The sequence below is a fragment of the Crocodylus porosus genome, unplaced genomic scaffold (assembly GCF_001723895.1).
Source record: "Crocodylus porosus isolate Cpor-Errol unplaced genomic scaffold, CroPor_comp1, whole genome shotgun sequence".
NCBI classification, from domain to species: domain Eukaryota; kingdom Metazoa; phylum Chordata; order Crocodylia; family Crocodylidae; genus Crocodylus; species Crocodylus porosus.
The window spans coordinates 34,302,920-34,321,947 of NW_017728947.1; the positions used below are offsets into that span (position 1 = coordinate 34,302,920).

At 39.7% G+C, this 19,028-nt stretch overlaps 1 protein-coding gene across 1 annotated transcript in view; it reads right to left on the reverse strand.

The window, feature by feature from the left end:
• Positions 1–2,419: 2,419 nt before the first annotated feature.
• The window catches only part of SLC1A2 (solute carrier family 1 member 2), a 124,441-nt gene continuing 107,832 nt past the window's right edge, over positions 2,420–19,028 (reverse strand). Inside the window, exons 9-11 of the mRNA XM_019552313.1 lie at positions 16,214–16,348; positions 8,253–8,484; positions 2,420–3,895 (exon numbers count right to left, since the gene is read on the reverse strand). Coding sequence (XP_019407858.1) covers positions 3,821–3,895; positions 8,253–8,484; positions 16,214–16,348 — 442 coding nt within the window. The 3' untranslated portion in view covers positions 2,420–3,820. The remainder of the gene's footprint in view (positions 3,896–8,252; positions 8,485–16,213; positions 16,349–19,028) is intronic.

Below are 19,028 nucleotides of genomic sequence, written 5' to 3' on the forward strand. Positions count from 1 at the left end.
ATTAAGTCTATAGCTTGTGTAATAACAAAGAGTTTACGGAAAACAGTATTTCTCTATTGCTACACTTCTCCCATTTCCATATAAATAGAAGAATGTCATGATGATTATCTATTGAAACTTCCCTGAGTTACTGTAGCTACAAAAGTCTATTTTTGTGCAATCTGCTTTTTTTAGTCAAAAGAAAAGGCTGTGTGGGTAGAGTATTCACCTCACCCTCTATTAGTCCTGATCTGAAGAACACCTCTTTAAAGGGCAATCTGTTCACAGCTGATAAAGACAAGCAAATTCTGAGCTGCTCTCAGTGTGTAATTCTATGGAACTGCTTAGTTACATAGTGTTGCTCTCCTACATCTTTCCAGCTACTAAATTACTTTTAAAGACCGATAAAATACACTCATCAACTTCCTAATGATACATTTAAATGTAAGCACTTGGTAGCTGCCCCAGGGAAGGTAGATTTTCATGAATAGGATGGAAGGTGGCACACTTTGCTATTATGATATGGGCCATGCTTTGAACATGTTTGTGAATCTCAGCTATATTTCAGTATTCTGTTCTTGGTTATAACTACTACTTAGCTTTAAGAGAATTAAACTTAAGGTGAGCCAACATGCAAAAAATAGCTATGCTAACTATAATACATTTTAGAAAGTACTGGAACAGTCTTGGGAGCTTTTCATGTGGGGGACAGGGAAACAAAACTTTTATTCCAATCCAGACTAGGTTCCTGATCTTGAAAAGTTCAGAGTACTTACAATTTTCCATTAATTATGTTGAACACCATGGCATCTTTTTCTTTTCCCTTTTCTGGTTATGTCTACAATTTTATGAAAAGCAAAGCATAAGTACATTTGTAGGTTTGCATTTTTGGGTGCCAGAAGGATAAGAATAGGATCCTTTCAAACACCTAAGTATTTCACAAGACACATCAACATGTGCAATTAGGGTGGAGCAATTAACTCTGTTGCAGTTCACACTGGAGTTTAATGCTCCTGGGCACAGCATTTGCGTGTATGCCTGGATTCACAGCGTATTGAGCTGAGGCAGAGCAGCTCCAGCTGGCAGTGGGCCCTGGGGATCACCTGTGAGCCTGGGACTGCTCCAACCCAGCTCAATGTGCTGTGAAAGAGCTGGCTGGAGCATGAGGGTGCTATAGTGCAGGGCTAGCCAGCAGGCAGACCCTGCACTGTAGCGTACTTGTACCCCAGGCTACTCCATCAGTGTCTACATGTGCATTTCAGTGAAGTAACTCCATCACTAGATAGTACTTGTGTCTGGCAGTATCATCCTATGGTGGAGTTATTTAGTTTACTCTGGCCTAATAACACTGCACATGTAGACAGCGACATTTTACTACAGAGCTAATTGGCCAGCTCCACAGAAAATGTCTTGTGTAGACACGCCCACTGAAGAAGGAAATAGTCCTAAGGAATCAAATAGAAAATGATGCGTTTGTTTGAAACCATCCTATAGAGTATAATAGAAAAATCTAGCACTGCTACAAACATCTAAGTTGATTCAAAAGACCTATAGAAAGATATTATCTTTTATTCAATTCTATAGGTTTTCACGGTAAAGTGTATAGGGCATGTAGCGGTTTAGTACCTATTAAATTCTCTAGGATATTTTGGTTAGGATGGTAGTAAGAGGATGTCAATGGAGCAGAAACATTCACAATGAATATTTCCCACACAACAAATACAGGATTAGTGACTCTGTTGACTTGATCCTGCAGCTCATTAATCATGCAAATAGTCCTTATTGGTTCTGGTCAGTGATTTGGTGGAAATCATACAAACATAGATGCAGAGCATGAAAAACAAAAAATCCAGTCAGATTAACATTTAAACTCAGAAACTGATATTACAGGGCCAAATACAACTAATATGTGCACGCATTTTACATCCATAGCAGCTATGTCCATGGGCTAAGGGTAACATATATCTATAAACACTCCCCCTTTTTTCTTTTAAGTTTCAGATAAGTTCATGGCCTGGTCAACTCAGAGAAAATTTTTAAACATACACACGTTTCATGTTACACACAGGCAGTTTGCTCAGTGGGCAGGGTGTCCCTGGATCAGATCTGCCATTGAACACTATGAGTGATTTTCACCTATATCTTTCTGAATACTTATGGTTACAAAGATTTGTTGACAAAATATCTTCTTATTTATTCACAGGCTTTGTTCTTTACAGTCATTACTTTTCAGAAAAAAAAGAAATGAATACAAACTGTTACTTCACATCAGAGAGATAGGGTTTCAAGTTACTGGCCAAAATCCTGAGTTCCTGGTTTCCTCCTTGACTCAGTCCCAACCCTAGCCATTTTTCTTATAGATTTCAAATCTGAAATGTGACTGACTAATAGCTTCTTTATTAAACATGTTGGCTCATACATGAAATGTTCAGAGAAGGAAGACAGTTATCACTTTAAGTTAAGTGTTTCATAGACGCATCAGTAAACTGATGTGTGTTAAGCACCATTAAATTTTAACATGTTACACACAATTATTCATCCCCAACAAAACACGTTCAGTAGTGATCTGGGGCCAGATCCTAGTATTCTTCCTTATGTGAATAAAACCTTCTTCCCAGAATAGTCTCCTGGGGACTACTTGTGGGTTTGGGTCGTATTCAGTGGGAGCGACCCAACCTTCTGAAGAAAGGTGGTAGGGGCTGATCTTTATATAGTTTATAGGAGGTCCATATAAAGAACACACGGGTAACATTTTCAAAAGGATCTGAGTGTGTCAGGAGCCTGAATGCCTGCAGGTCTTAGTGTCATAAGGTATAAATGAACACCTTGTAAACTAATTTCAGTTGAACATTGTGTGTTGATTGTTCAGTAATAATCAAATTCAGCAAGCCGTATTCAATCAGAATTGTAGCTGAACAAACTGGTCAGGATTTGGCTTCACCTCAAATTTATTGTGGGCCCAACTGTAACCCCTTTATCTATTCTGAGTAGTATCTTACTATATGAGTAATCGCATGGCAGTGCATGGGACTGTGTGTGGAGGAAGATAGTACTGAGTGTGATAACGGGGGTGGGGGATGGTACAGGTGAGCCCTGCAGTGCAACAAACTGTATCTGAATATCAACAAATTCTGAATGACATTAATAGTTACAATATATCATTGCTGATGGATGTATGGTATCTTGGATGTATAGACAGTATTGATTTTAATGGAATTACACTTGGAATGAATTTAGCCCCCAAATTGAAATGAAACTCTTATACACTTAATTTAAAGTGTAACAGGAATATAACAATTCAGCATTGCCCAAGACAAGGCCTAATGATCATTTAAACAGACAGAAAACACTCTGTAGACAGTTAACATTGTAGCTAAATAATGTTAAATACATCAAATGTATGCCGCAGTACTGATTCATATGTATGTCACAGAGATGCTAACAACACTTTAAGGTTTATATGATACTATATGTTTGTTACCCTGAGTCCCTGGTGAGAGCCATACTGGCGTGTTGATCTTTTCATTTTGCAGCATCTACATTCTCTGTGTCTTGAGTGAAAGGGGAAGGCGGGTGAGAATGTACCTCTTTACATATAAAGTATTCCCCAGCTGCATCCATTCAAACAGTGACACAGGGGAGATAGATGGTTATGAGTTGTTATTTGGCAAAAAACACTTCAGCTAAACAATGACTTTATGAGCTCTTTGCTAAGTTTCAGCTAACAAACTAAATAAGCAGAAACCTTAGATGTTAAATAAAAAGAGAGCAATCTTCTTTAATCGTTTACCATAAGACAGCTTCAGGGGCTTATTAAAGATGGAGCTGGAATTCTCTTCCCTTAGTTTTCACGTTTCCAAGGCTCTTCCTCAACAACACTGAAGTCTGCGGATTTGCCATTGGTTGCCAGTGTTACCTGCAAGTAATTATCATTGACATCTAACTTAAAGACCCAAGGCACTTCAACGAGAAAAGTTACAAGTTAACAGGAGAATCGTGATATTTACAGGAATTGCATACTCTATGCGTAAAAAATTCCAAATTCAAGATGATTTCCAAACTTGGGAGGAAGTATATATACTTATATATAGTATACATTTAACACTGACTAAAACATTAGTAAAAAAATAGTCCAGGCTTTCTGGATTTTTTTTCTCTTGGCTGTTTAATTTTCATAAATATTTCAGCTTAATCTTCCTATTCTGTCCTTTTCATATTTCTCCCAACTTGCAAGAAAAAAACGTTTATATTTCTTTAACATGGAATAAATAAGATTCATTAGCATTCAAAAACAAGGCAGGATATCTGCTTCAGGGCATGGAGGAATGTGAAAAGAACAGACTGATACACAGACGCACATGCACATGCACGCACACACGCACATGCTACAGAAACCTTTAAAAAGTGGCAGAACCACTGCTTCTCAAAGAACTAGTTTAAAGCAGTATTCATCTGGCTATTATTTATGATCATGCATGCGAAAGGTTTAGCTATGTAGCTACACTTAAGCCAAGCAATTCTTACTTTACAAACAGAACAACAAAACACAATTATAACAAAGTTCACGCTACAATATCAATGATATAGCGTTGGCAAAAGCTATAACTGTTACTCTTTCAGTTCACAGGAAATACTGGCTGGTGCATTATATCCCAACAGTCATGGGAAATGATTAAGAGGAGACATTTCTGGTGGAAGGAGCCAGAATAACTGTTTATTTGGCTAAGTAATTATGAACTGGACCTTTCCATATTTAGGGGACTTTCATTCAACTCTAAATGGACAGCCCACTCTTTCCTAGCTTACCTTCTGATTTACTGTCTTCAGCTTCATAGAAAAACTTACAGACAGGACTGAATTTCCATGTGATGGGTAAACTGGATGTATGGAAGCAGTGGGACATGGATACATAACAAAATGCACCAATGTTTGAAATAGTCAGTTTTCTCTTAGGTAGTGGTGAGAAAAACGCATGCAATTACAAACACCACAACTGGAACTGAAAACCACATAACGTGAAATGTGTTCATAAAAAAAATACAAAAATATCATGCAATAACAGCCACTTTACCCCAATATAAAGGTAGTCTACTTAATATAAATATACATTGCCTGTGCAAATCTATCTACTACAGGAGCTATCCTGAGTATATTACAAGAAGTAAACAGAGATGAGAGGTTAATATTATTAGCTATTTAAAACTTTTAATTAGAGTTTCAGCGAACTTTTCTCCCCTCCAGTGAATTTTGCAAGATTTAGAAATATCTCTTGAAGCTTGAGACCTAACTATTTTTGATCCTAAAAAGCTCACACTGTGTCAGTATATGGACCATTATATGTATTGAAAGTGCTTTACAAACATCAGCTAATCCTCACAACATCCCTGTGAGGTAGGTAAGTATTATTTCCATTTGGCAGATGGGGAATTGAGTGACACAAGTAACTTGCCCAAAGCCAGCCTTATGTTCCATGGTAAGCCGTGGTTCCTCTCAAAAGCCTGAATGTACTAATAGCGTTGCAGGGCAGAGCAAGCGTAAAACAAGAATAGGTGCCAAATATTGCTAGTTGTGCCAACTTTTAACAGGAGAACATTCTCAGACTGACATTGTAGCATCATGAGCCAAATTTTATTCCACCTATTGAATGTCTAAGTAGACTTAGGCACCTAAGTGTGATACTACTGTTACCAGTACAAGTACCTGAAAATCCATTAATGCATCTACTTCCATAATGCACCAACATCTTACTCTTAAGACGGAGTCCCAAAAAAGGATATGCCCACCTTTTGTATTAACATTTCTTTAGCAACTTGAGCAAGGTGGAATCAGAATGCACTTTGGTGCCTAAATCCAATTTCATGTCTATTACCTGTAAATAGAATTATGTCCTATCATCCCAAATTTATGGGGGAAGCCTGTGGGTCCAGTGGTGGGAACTACATCATAGAATCATAGAAGTCGGGTGGGAAGGGACCTTGTAGATCTTCAAGTCTGACCCCCTGCCTGGGCGGGAGAAAAACTCGGCTCAAATGATTCCAGCCAGGTACGCATCAAGCCTCCTCTTAAAGACCCCCAAAGAGGTCTACATGAGAGAGACTGAAGGAGAAAGGAAAGTGCATGAATGAATTTACTGAAAGAGCATCCATTGCATTTTGCTTGTGTATAAATATTTGAGAAACTGGGAAAAGATGGTACTCTGTATACCCAGTATGATGGGGAAAATGACTGGCGTACAAGATTTGTGCTTGCATCAGGAAATCACAACCTGGGGTTGTCTTGATGCCCCAGATTCTGTGAATTCTTGTAAACAGAGTTATTTCTACCATCTGTGCAGCTGCCTCCTGTTTCTCTGTGTGATTAATTGTTCAACAAAGAATTCCATCTTAAAAACAGAATTGTAGTGGTAACTCTTAAAATATTGCTTTCAACTAAAGAATTAACCTTCAAGCTGTCACTGGTATTTGCAACAGTTTTACACTTTGTGAATAGCCAATATTTCCTTAGGTCATTTCTATCTTTTTAATAGAAGAGGGACTGGTCTTGAACAATAAGAACTTTTACATTGAAGTCAGTGGCGTGTTGTGTGTTCTCAACACTACTTTAAATCATGTACATTTAAGCATGTACAGAGATGGAGCAAATCTGTTGGCCACAGCAGTGTATCTCACATCAAGAAATCTAGAAGCAATAAATCCAAAAGGTGTCAAGCCAAAGAAATGAGAGTGTTATAATAATTACTGTTTCCTTTTATCCATTTAGGAATTGCGGCAGTTTTATTGGACTGTAGAATAGATTTCCAGGTGAAGTCTAGTACTCATCCAAAATATTTTGCTTACTTTCTGATGAAACATTTCTTTTCAAAGGAAACAAACATTGTCTGGAATATTTTGTCTTCTGTTTTCTTTTGAACTAAAGAAAATGGAATACAATTTTTCCTTTATTTAAAAAATATTTGTTTTCTTTGCCAACACACCACTTCATTTTCCTTTTTACTTGCCTTTCCAGTAGAAAATAAGAAGGAAAGACGGAGGGGAGAACACATCCAAAAACAAGGCAAAAACTAAAGGGAATTTTATATTTATTTTAACTGCATCCAAAAAAGAAAAAAAATTCCCATGAAAAGAACCTGGAAAAAAATGAAAGGGTGTTGTTTGTTTGTTTGTTTAACTAAAATATTTCCATGGAAAATGTTCCTGCCTCAGTCACCTTGAAGCAGGCCAGAACAAAGCAGTTAAAAAACCCCCCAAAACTGTGGAAAACTATCCTGGACCTACTGATGACTGTGGGAAATAACATCAGAAGTTTTTTTCCCTTTTCCAGTGTCTAAGATAGCTAGATCATTCGATTATGTGGGGCACGGTAGAAACTTAGAGGTGCCAGATGTTCTGTGATCTCTGTTTCCATGCAAATACCTAACTGTGGTTGACACACCAATCTGGGCATGATTACTGATCATAACAACAATTCACTGACAGCATGTGCCACAAGCAACTCATTTTACATAAGATCAAGCGTGAGGAGCAGAATCAGCTGAAGGAAAATGGACATAAACATTTTATGGCTTGTTTTTGTTTTTCTTTTCCTTCCTCTCTTGATTTTTAATCAGCCCTGCCTTGGCTTTGGTTGCTGGTATCTATCTAAACACACATCACCAACATTGACTTCTCATTCAGCTGGTAGGGTTTCGGAAGCTCGCTTTGCTCTAATCAGACCTTTTTTTGATTGTCTGTTTAAAATACATGCTAGTTACAGTGAGGATTAGATAGAAATTGTAAAGTCCTTATTGTAAGTGAACCAAGAGAGATAATGAAAGCAAAGCATACACATGCTGTATGAGTGCTGGAGCCATCAGATGACAGGGTGAATTCAATGACTGAGTCTCTTTACAGCGTATCATGGAAGATAGTCAACAAATAATAATCCCTGTGTTTAGTTTGCGGCCAGCCTTCCTTTGAGTGGCCATAGGTTCTCTGTTGCCAAAGAAAAGATGATGCCATATTCTGTGTCTTGGCATATTCCATAATATATTGCATAGTGCCTTAGCTTTTCACATGTAAACATTATATATAATTTTCCACCTCAAGTGACATGTTTAAGAACAGTGCAGAAAGCTGTTTTTGTCTGCTCACTTAACATGCCTGGGGTTCATAGAGACTGTTGTCACATTGTTATTGGTGTAATATTTTTTAAAAGACATGCAGGTTAAAAAATGAAGTGAAACAAAGCATGCACCGCTATATACAAGTCTCAATATCCATAAATGTGAAAGGTACCTTGCACTCATCTACTATGACAGAGTTGTGAGCTGCATATACACATTGGTTTGAGTTGTTTTCCCTATGATTTTTCATGTCATCATAAATTGACTGAGTCTTGGTCATTTCAATGTCTTCATGCCCCTTATGCTGGGAATCAATGTTATCGAGCTCTGCCTTGGAGAGGTGGTAGACAATGCCAGCACCGAAAGAATCTCCCACAACATTTACTGAAGTTCTCATCCGGTCTCTATAAAAGAAGAGGAAGATAGGTTTCACACCCAATGACAAATCACTATGGAGCAGGAAAGGCTCATGCATGTTGTTTGGAGCTCTCTACCTGGGAAAAGGGAAAGTTAGGTCTGAAGGAATACTTCACACCCCAGTTGCTGTGGCTGTCATTTATCATTTTCAGAATGTTTAAGGGATACTTGGAAGGAAAAGGATTTTAGCTTTCTATTCAAGTTGAAAAAGATTGTCTTCCCATGGGACCTGCTCAATCAGAAACTATGTACAAACTTCTACGGCACAGCTGCTCATGCGTATTAATCTTGGCAAAGTGATTATGCAATGCAGCCAAACTTCAGAGCTAAATTTTGCTGATCTCCCCCATGCACCTGCTTCTCGGATTGGAGATTTTATCTCAATATGCTCTTTACACTTTAGTTCCTTTAGATTAATCTGAATTTGTCAGGGCAAAAAATTTGATTTTGCACAGGCAGGGAAAATTATTTTGAATTTACTGAGGTATTCTCAATTGCCCCTCACTCTGGAACTTGACTTCAGCAGAAGCATAAAAGAGGATCATCTGAAAATCTGTTGCACATCCCTGGTTCCTTGCCACCCACTAACAGTGGGCATTAAAGTGCTTTGCACGCTATGGATTCATTTGTGCCAGTGCAATGCTGGTGTAGACTGGTACCAATCTCCTATGGTACCATTTTACACCCACTATATGCTAGTGTAACAGTTCCACTACTGTGGAACTGTTTAGAAAGTTACATTTTATTACAATGATGATTGGGGGTCAGGTGCTAAAGAATCATTTAGGTTGTTGATAATATAGCTTGAAGAGTGCTGTAACACCTCTTGAAGGACAAAAATATAAAATAACAATATTAAATATCTGTAGGCCTCCTCAGATATGGGCCAGACAGAAGCAGTCAAAGGAAGAAAGAGAAGAAAATATTCTTGCAGTGTCTGAATTCCTGATGTGTTAAATAAGTCTTCTGGACCAATCAGATATGTAAATGCAGAAAATCTGAACAACTTTTGGAGGTGCATTTCCAAAAAATCTGCTTTCAGGGTACAAGAAGATTGAGCAATACGAATTTTACTAAATGGTAGAAAAACAGGCATGTAAAACTCTACACAAAAGTGGTTATTTTAAAGTATTCCCTTTATTCTTACTTTTTCTGGTATTATGTTTGCTTTGTATTGGTGCTTCTTATATGGCATTAAGGCAAAAGGTAAATGATTTCCCCATCAATAATGACTGGTAATCATTACATATGCTTATTTAAGGCCGAATGAATCTTTTTTTTTAACTTTTGGCCAAAGTCTCACCATAAACCATTTGTAAATTCTTATCCCCAACTGTGAAATTTCAATTGATTTTCAAAGATAGTTTTCATTATTTTGCCAATGCATCTAACACTTCATAGCCAAATCAACATATTCTTGAATAAAAATCATGAAGGTGCAAAAAAAAAATGGGGTGGGGAGTCAATGCTCACACTATTGTTGAAAGGAAAAAAAATCCCCCCCATTTTTGCTTTACTAGAATGAAATATTTCACACAGTTATCTCATGCATGTGTAGTCTGCTTTAAACAAAAAGTAGAAGAATAAGAAAATACTATTGGCAAAGGTCTATTTATTTTACTGAGGCCTGTAAAAAATACTGACTTCTTCCATACAACGTTCTTTACAGAATGCCTGAATTTTCTTTGAATGAACAGACTTAAATCTTGAAAGGATTCACTGATGGCACTCTGAGATGAGACGGTCTCTGCTTGCCAAAAAGGAGGTGGAGACTAGAATGCACAAATACAGATCCAGTGTGTTTTATATGTGAGAGGATCAGGGCAGAAGATACCTCGATCCTTCTGTATATGTTCGTGGCCAAGTATAAAGGTGCTACGCAAATTGCACAGTATTTCAGAAGTATTCAGCACAGACTTAGTAAGATTAATTTAATTGAAATAGAGGGTGAGATCATGGCTCTGTAAGTCAGTGGCAAAACTCCCTGACTTCTACTGGGCCATATATACCTAGGGAAGAAGCAAGGATGGAAAGAACATTCTTTGGTTAAAAAACCCCAGAATAAAGTCTTTGTCAATAACACTGGAACAACCGAACTGACATCAGTAGAGTGGCACCAGTGAAAATAACAGAAAAGGATGGTCTGGTAAATTATTTGTCAAAGATGTCTGAAACCTTAATTCTGAGAGGAAGACTGACAAGAGAATTAAAAGCTCTTCCGATGAAAGCTTCTGGTTTCTTCTTTGATACAGCAAGTGCTTGAGGGGTCCTTTTAATCTAGTTTCCACTCACTCAACATATCTTGCAAGCTCAAGACTAGAAGAATTAGCACACACGATTACTTGATCAGCTGTGATTTGGCAAAATTATTCCTCCAAGAAGAAAGGACTTCTCATATTTAACTTTCTGTTGTTGTATCTAATTGCCATTGATTTTATGATAGTTGGGACTCAGAGGGTCTGATCCTGTAGTCTAATGGCAAATCAACTTCCTTGGCAGCCATGAAAATACATCAATAGGCCTACAATGTACCAGAATGAGGAAAAACCCCATAATCTCTTTCCAAGCAACTTAAAAACCAACATTACTAAGTAGTCTAGATCCCAGGAAAGAGTTTAAGTGAATTCTTAGGAACCCACTATTTAAAGAGTAAAGCCAATTTTTACCACTGTACCACAGCTGCTATTTCACGCCCGGGACTGCTGCTAAGAAATGTACCCACCCATTTATTGTCGCACAGCATATGTCAAAATGCAGAAATAAGGCAGTGTAGTTGGTTTAGAGCAGCTATGACTATGCATCAAGAAACATGCCAGAGAATACTGCTAGATTATGTGCAATCTTTAAGCAGATTACATTGCCTCATTTCTCTGCTTTGATGTACACTGAATAGGAAGATGTATCAGCAGCCCTTTGCTTGTTTTGAAGTCAGTATAGACAAGTGCTACAAGATTTAACCTACCTCATCCCTGTTGCCCCTTAAGGAAGAAGCCACTTCCAGTTTTACATATTACTTTACTTTGATTAACTTTTTAGATCTAAGCAATAACTTCCACAAAGAAAGCAGGTATAAGTGTTTTGAATTTAGACCCATCCTACCCAAGGCGATGAGGGAGTTAATGCTCATGCAAATTTCTCTAGCTGTTTCTGAATGTTGGTGGTAGCTTATCTAAACCTGTTTTCTCAAATTCTCTTTTTCTCAGTGCAAACTACCTTAGTATGTGAACCCCAGCTATAATATTGTCAGTCACACATTTGGAAAGTAGCCAGCTTTTGGCTAAAGCTAAGGATGCTGGATACATACCAATTATTGGCAAATAATTGCCTTCCTATTCAATGCCACTGCCATCTTTTTTGTTTAATTTTTAATTTGACAAACTGTGAGAGCTGTGAAAGGTTGGGAAACTTGTCTGGTGAGAGAGCCTGATCTGTGAGTGTCTCTCTGTATCTGTATCTAATCTCTATATTCTGGAAAGGGACTCAGAAGAAAATAATCAGATCTGGTTCCAGAAACCTATCAACCTCAGTTTGGCCTGGAACAGTCAGGGTTGATACCCATCCAAAATTCAGGTTCCAGTTCAATCAAACCGAAATCTTTCAAAATATTTTCTGTAAGATTTCAGCCTTGCGTGATAGCAGCCTTGTGAAGTCAGCTAATTTTGTGATAATTTCATTCAGCAAAATGAAAAGCTCTTACGATAAGTTAGTTTTGCAAGATTTTCATGATCTTCCTTTGAAATACTATTACGACAGCTTTTCTTTAAAGATTTCTACTGTATTTCTTATATCCAATAAAGTTCAAAAAAAAGTGTCATAATCAGGCCCTGAGTGTTTCAGTAGTTTTATCAGCATGGCACAATATACAGACTTTGACTCCATTTTTGTTATTTATATGCTTAACTCCTTGATGCTAGGTCCTTATTTTTATCACTGGATTTTCATGTCAACTGTCAGGACAGAGAGATCCACAGCTCTCCAAATACATGAGCAAGTGTCAGCTTGGCATTTATTTGGAAACACCCCTTTAATGTTTCTTTCAAAGGCTCCCTCTCTGCTTCTGGCCTTTGTATTGTATTTCTATAGCTGAAATTCACCATTATCAGAGCTCCATAGTACAGACATTTCTATTTCGGTATTCCCTGATGCGAGACTAAGCAAGGTGAGATGAACCAGGGGTAAAAATGCCTGTGGCCAGACTGCACTACTGTTTCTGGCAGGGGATCAAAACTGCTGGTGAGTTGTGGTTCTGAGGTTTGCTAGCATAGGCTGGCCAGGTGAATATTTTTAAATGACATTTCCCTAAAAAAACAAATAAACCACACACTTCATTTGCACAGCCTTCCCACCAGCTGCAGAAACTTACCTATTTGGCCTTCTTGTGAGCGCCAGTAAAAACATATAATTAAAATCTGAACATATACCTCCTTTCGCGCTCTCCCTCCCAGCTGCAGATTCCTAAGCTGCTTTCTTGTTTTGAGGCATGACTTCATAAATATATTTAAAACCAGAGAATATCACGTTTTCCTTTACCAGCTGCCTTTTGACTGCTGAGCCCCACCCTGGTTCACCATTCTGAGTCATGACTTTTTGCAATTTCACTTTTTAAAACCATCTTCTACTTTTTCTTATCCGAGCTGTTAATTCCTGTCTCTCTTTTTTTCCTGAAGTTGATACTGAAGCTATGAGCTGCTCTTCAGAACACTTAAGCACCGGTGTATGGGTTATCACAGAAGGGGTTTTATGCTGGTTGTGTCATAAGGTGATCTTTTATATCAGGTCTAGTAGATATACTACAGTAACAGGGTGCATGAGCCATTTTTCAGGGTTGATTGAGACCTTGAATGCCCCCCGGTAAGTCATAAAGAACCAGTGACTACGATAAACAGCATATGATGTTGTTTCACTGAAGTCTGAAGGTCAGATTCTCAGCTCTGCTCATCCAGCTTTACACCATTATAACAACACAGTAGTGATTTAAAGCTGCCTTAAATGGGCAGTTGGGGATTCTCCTAGCATGGAGACGTCCGTAACTGGTAGAAATCTGGTAGAACTGTACCAGCTCTCCCCTTTCTGAAACAACCATCTATACCCTGACAGCTTAGGCTGTAAGCCAAGAGATGCACTGGTCTCTACTAGCCTTTCTATTCTAGCAAAAATTGAGGATCCCAAGGCTGCCCTTAACTGTTTCATCAGGCTGAACTTACAATTCTATGTGAAAATCTCAGAAATAGCTGATGCTGTCAAATTATTATGAACCCAAGGATGTGACTCTGGCTGTATCTAAATGTGAAGGAGAGAAGTCCCAGGAGAAGACAGATGTTATACGGCTGAGGACATGCAATATCACTTAAAGAATTTGCACCTCAGATATCTGAGACTGGAAGGCAGGTGTGTGAAACTGAGTTCTGTTTTAGGGATCGTTTTAGGCAAGCTGGAGAGGAGAATCCTTCCCAGTTTTCCAGTCTGCTTTCTTATTTAAGTTTTGTGTGCCTTCTGCAGTTGGGTCAGCTGGCCCAGGAAGGTCTAGCAGCTAAACAAAGAAACCAACTGCTAGCAGAGTGATAGCCAGAGCCCAGATAGCAAAACAACAACCAAAACAAATTGAGCTGTGAAGAGTCAGGCAGTGAGAAAATGCTGCTGCCTCAGCAATGGGCTACCCATCAGGGGAAAGGGGACACACCTGTAGGCAGCCCAGGGAAGTCACATGGCAAGAAAGGGGCAGGGCTCAGGAATATGAGGCCAAGTCCAAGCCCAAGCCTGAGCTCAGGCAGTCAGTCCGGCCCTGAAGGCCACGAGGGAGAAGAGCTCTGCTGAGCAAGAGAGAGAGAGAGGCCAGTTTCTGGGTGACTGACAGATCCTGTTATGCCAGTGCTGTTACAAAAGGGATGAGGGCTGGCAAGGGGAAAAGACTAAGTAGGGATTGGCATGCAACCAGTGAGCTAAGAGTTTAGTTTTTGCCAGGGGGCTTATGGTTTTTGTTTGAGTTTTGACTGGAGGACTGGGTTTGTGACTGTAGGGAAGGTTTGGAGGTCCCAGAGCATCATGCAAGGCTTGAACCTGCAGGGAGGAAGTCACAAACTGCAAAGTAGCCCAGAGGGGCTGAGAGAAGGGCCAGGGGCCCAGCAGCCCAGTTGGGGCAGAGATAGGGTTAGGGCCCAGTGCCTAAAAAAGGGCCAGGGGCCCAGAGATACTGACAGCCAAAAGGGCTGGAGCCCAGAGGCCAGGTCAAGCACGGTGGACCTAGGCTGGAGGAAGCCCAGTGAGAGAAAGGGGGAAGAAGTTTGGGAAAGCAGAAGTCCCAACAACGGTTTTAAGACTTGAATTTGTAAGATGGGGGTAGGCAACCCCTGGTACGGGTACCCATATGTGGCACTCAAAGGCATTTTGCTTCGCACACGTGCCTCTGGGTGGATGGTGAGGAAGGGGCCAGGGTTACCCAGCCACAACAAAGATTGGGACCCTTGTGGCTCCTCTGCCATCCCCCCCTGGCACACCAACATCTTACAAGTTGAAGTTGTGGGTGTGCTTGGCACTCTGCCCAAAAACGTTGCTGACCCCTGTTGTAGCAGGGTAAGTTTCCCCCAGAATGATTAACTTTTAACACCTGTGAGACCCAGATATGGTTACAGAGGATATCAAAGGCCACAAAATTAGCCCTTAAGCTGATTAGTGCCCAGGAGGCAGACAGGCTACTTAGTGCTTGAAAGGTGAAATTGAGACTAGTGGAGTCCAGAAGGGACCTGCCAGATAGTTGCCCGAATGAGCCTTCATTTATCAGGCAGCCTCCATTCTTACAAATTAACCAATTACATCAAGGCATGGCATGACAGAGAAAAAGGGTGGGTACCCAGAGAGCCAAAGTGGGACAGGCATTGCTTGGCCACGAGGGGGTATCATGGTCATCTCGGATGTACTACAGTCATTCTATAAGGTCTCTACTGGAAGGATTTAAGAATAAGAATAAAAAGATGCATCAACCTGATTCCATTAAAAAGACAGAAGTTGCTACACTGGATTTAATTAGTGGTCAATCTTATCTGATGTCCTGTCTCCATAAGTACTTTATGTTTCAGAGAAAGGTTTAAGATTCTCAAACAGGAATATAAAATTTTAACTGCAGGAGAAGGCAAAATTCTTCTGAACTTCAGGCAATAGTCAATTGTCTTGTAGCTTGAAGAATGAGGTAGGATATCTGGGTATAATGCTATTTATACAAATACCCAATGCCACATTCATACAAATCTCCAATGTTATAGGTAGATAGCATTGCAATGTAATCTACAGGCTTTGTTTTAGACAAAAGAAACTTTAAAATCAGGGAAATGTGAGTCAAGAGATGAACTAACTGCTGTTGAGAAAAGCCTGTGATGTGAAAGTAGCATTAAGAAGAGTCTTTAGAGAAGAAAAGTATCTGGTAGCTTAGGTAGGAGGATAGGAGTCATGACCCTTAGGAGCAGATCCTCAGTTCATGTAAATTGGTTTCAATGTGCCAATAACAACTTATACTAGCTGGAGACCTGGCTCTGGGTTTTCCTCCCTGCTCTAAGACTGGTCAGTATCAAGCTGTTTAACAGGTCTGCACCCCCTTTGCTCTATCTGTAAAGCATACATATTTTTAGAGTTTATTGAGATTCACGATTGAAAAGCAGCAGAGGAAAAAAGCTGTTTGTTCCTTGGACTTTAGTGGCTTTATTGGATAGAGTTGGCAGTACTTACAAGAGCCAGTCAACAGCAACAAGTAGACTTATATCCTGAGTGGGTAGGCCTACTGCAGTGAGGATCAGCAGCATGGTGACCAGGCCTGCACTGGGTATACTGGCAGCTCCAACGCTTGCTAGGGTGGCCGTCAGACTGTAATAAATAAAACACAAGGCTAGGTAGCAGAAAGAAGAGTGTAACTGTCAATGTGAACTCACTTCAATGACCTTTTTTCCCAGAACATCCATGGCTACATAATTCTTGAAAATAAGCTCAGACCACAACATTTAGGATTTTGTCCCTTCAGCAACCTGAATTTAAGTGTTCAAATCTGAGGGAAGAGGGGGTTGTTCAAACTTCTATCAGCATACTGTCAATTTGTAACTTTCATATGTTCAGACTTCACTTAGTTTTTTAAATCATTGCAGTCTTTTTAGAGCCAGTCTTCAAAGCCATCACTTTCACTTAGATCCCTCTCTCCATTCCAGCTAGAAAGGTTGTGACTGTAGGATTGTAGGTGGAGCTTCCAATGTGGTTCATGAACAATTACTTATGGTATTTGAATTGTGAGATTTTGGTTTGGAGGAATGGGTTATTGTCAATAAAAGATGGGGAAAAGCCTAAGAAGTCTGCTCTCCAAACTTTGTCAACCTGCAATGCACGGAGTCCAGATATAAACCCATCCTAGTTCTGATCTGAAAAAACCCCAGAATAATTTTTTTTTAAAATAAAAACCAGCTAATTAGGTTTTTCAAACCTTCATTCTCACAAGTATGAGGTTGAAAGGAAAAACAATAAATCTCTGTGCTCAGAGTGGTGAAAGTTTGGGAGGAAAAAAAAACCTTCCTACAGACAACACTAAACTTCAGAGATACTGGGCATTCCTTTGCAGAATGGAAAACGAATTAGAAAGTGGGAGAGCCAAGAAAAACTAGAAAAAGAAGTCTCTGTCTTTCTGAAATAATCCCATAATTAACTAATAATCTGAGAAGATAGGTACACCCAGGAAGATTTTAAAGGGCTTCCAATAAGAAGGTGGGGCAGTATGTGTCTTCATAGGGTAAGTGCCTGACTATAAGCTACAGTGCTTATGTGTGAGAACAAATCATATTAGCCTGACTACTATATCCAAGAGTTGGAGGGTTTTGTTATTGGTTTAAAGCACGATACACACATGAGCAGATATAAAGAGCAACTGGGGCTGGTCAAAGGAAAAATACTAAATCATCTTGAGCCTGCATTGGGTCATCTGAACCCAGCCCCACCGTTATGAGTTGAGTTTGGCAGATATAAGATGACCTTCCAGTAATCTGCATTACCAACCTAGGGGACAGTATCCCAGTGTTGCAACAAAAATATCACCCCGTCATATTGCTGAAGGAACATGGCTGGCAATTTTGCTCTGGCTAGCCCAAAAGAACGCACTGCACTCTGTAAAACAAATTTTAAAGCAGCTTCTGGGAAAGTCCATAAAGTCAACTGCACCCACATAAAAATTAGAGTTAAGCATGAGACAATTTGTCAGAGTGGGAGTAAAAGGAATAATACAGGTTTTAGTTTACAAAGCCCAGTGACCATCAGTGGGGCCCCAAGCTGAACTTTTCTGGCATCCAGTATTACATTTTCAATTTATCTCTAAAATTATTTTTTTAGGTCTAAAAACAATATTGTTATCCAAGATCTATCATCTGCTTTTGTGAGAAACAGCCCAAAACCAATTTTACTATACTAGGTAAATTACAGGAAGCAAAGAAATGGAAAATGTTCTGCTAATATAGTTAGGCAAGCAACACAACATTAGAAATTCCAATCCAGGTGCTTCTTTAAACTAAAAAAAGTTTAACTGAAAGGAAGGTGGGTGGTTTTGAGACACAGGAAAAAGGCAAAGTTGGCAGCAATCACATGTGGTTTACATTGTAATGATTCAAAATGTCAGGGTTGGTGTATTTGTCAGGTTTTCCATTGTAAAATAACTTTAGCAGCACCAGTCATAACTTTGCCATTCTCTTTCATTACACAAAGGATTGAATATGACTTTAAACTGGATTACAGTAAATGTTCCAAAGATATTCTTACTCATGTTGAATGTGTACTTTCCTTTGTGTTTCCAACTATTTCAACTTTGTCCTATATATGGTTATTTGAGAAGAAGACCTATGTCCATTATATTCTGGGTTAACGGTAAACAGACTGATGGTATCTCTACTAGGGCTGTGCAAAGCTTTGGTCCCTGATTCAATTCAGCAGAGATTTGGCCTGATTCAGTGACCAAAGCTCTGAATCCAAATCAAATCAGAACTGTCCAAATTGGTCTCGAAAAATTCAGCGATTTGGACATAGACACAGCTTTAAATGGTTTTTCTACATACCTCTAGGTAGCAGGTGGCTTGTGAATGCTGCAATGCTGAGGCGCATGGTGCATCCCATAGGAGCAGGGGGAGTTCCCAAGCATGCTCAGCAGCAGACCCGTAAGTGGACCACTTCCAATCCACTTCTGGGTCCACTGGGGAGCGCACTGGTGGGCCCCCCTGTGTCCCCTGGCTCAGTGACTGTTGCCTTCTGGGTCTGGAGGGGTGCACCCGGGGTCCCCCCATGGACGATCACCAAGCCAGGGTGGTGCAGCGACGTGCCCTGCATGCTCCTGGCAGAGCCAGAAGTGGAATGGAAGTACTTCTGTTCCACTTCTGGGTTCACTGCTGAACATGTGGACTCCCCCCCCACCCCATGGGACGTTCCATGCGCCCCGGTATCACACCGCCAGGGGTGACCAGGAATAACGGTCACAAGCTGGCAGAGGGTAGGTTTAGGTTAGATATCAGGAGGCGCTACTTCA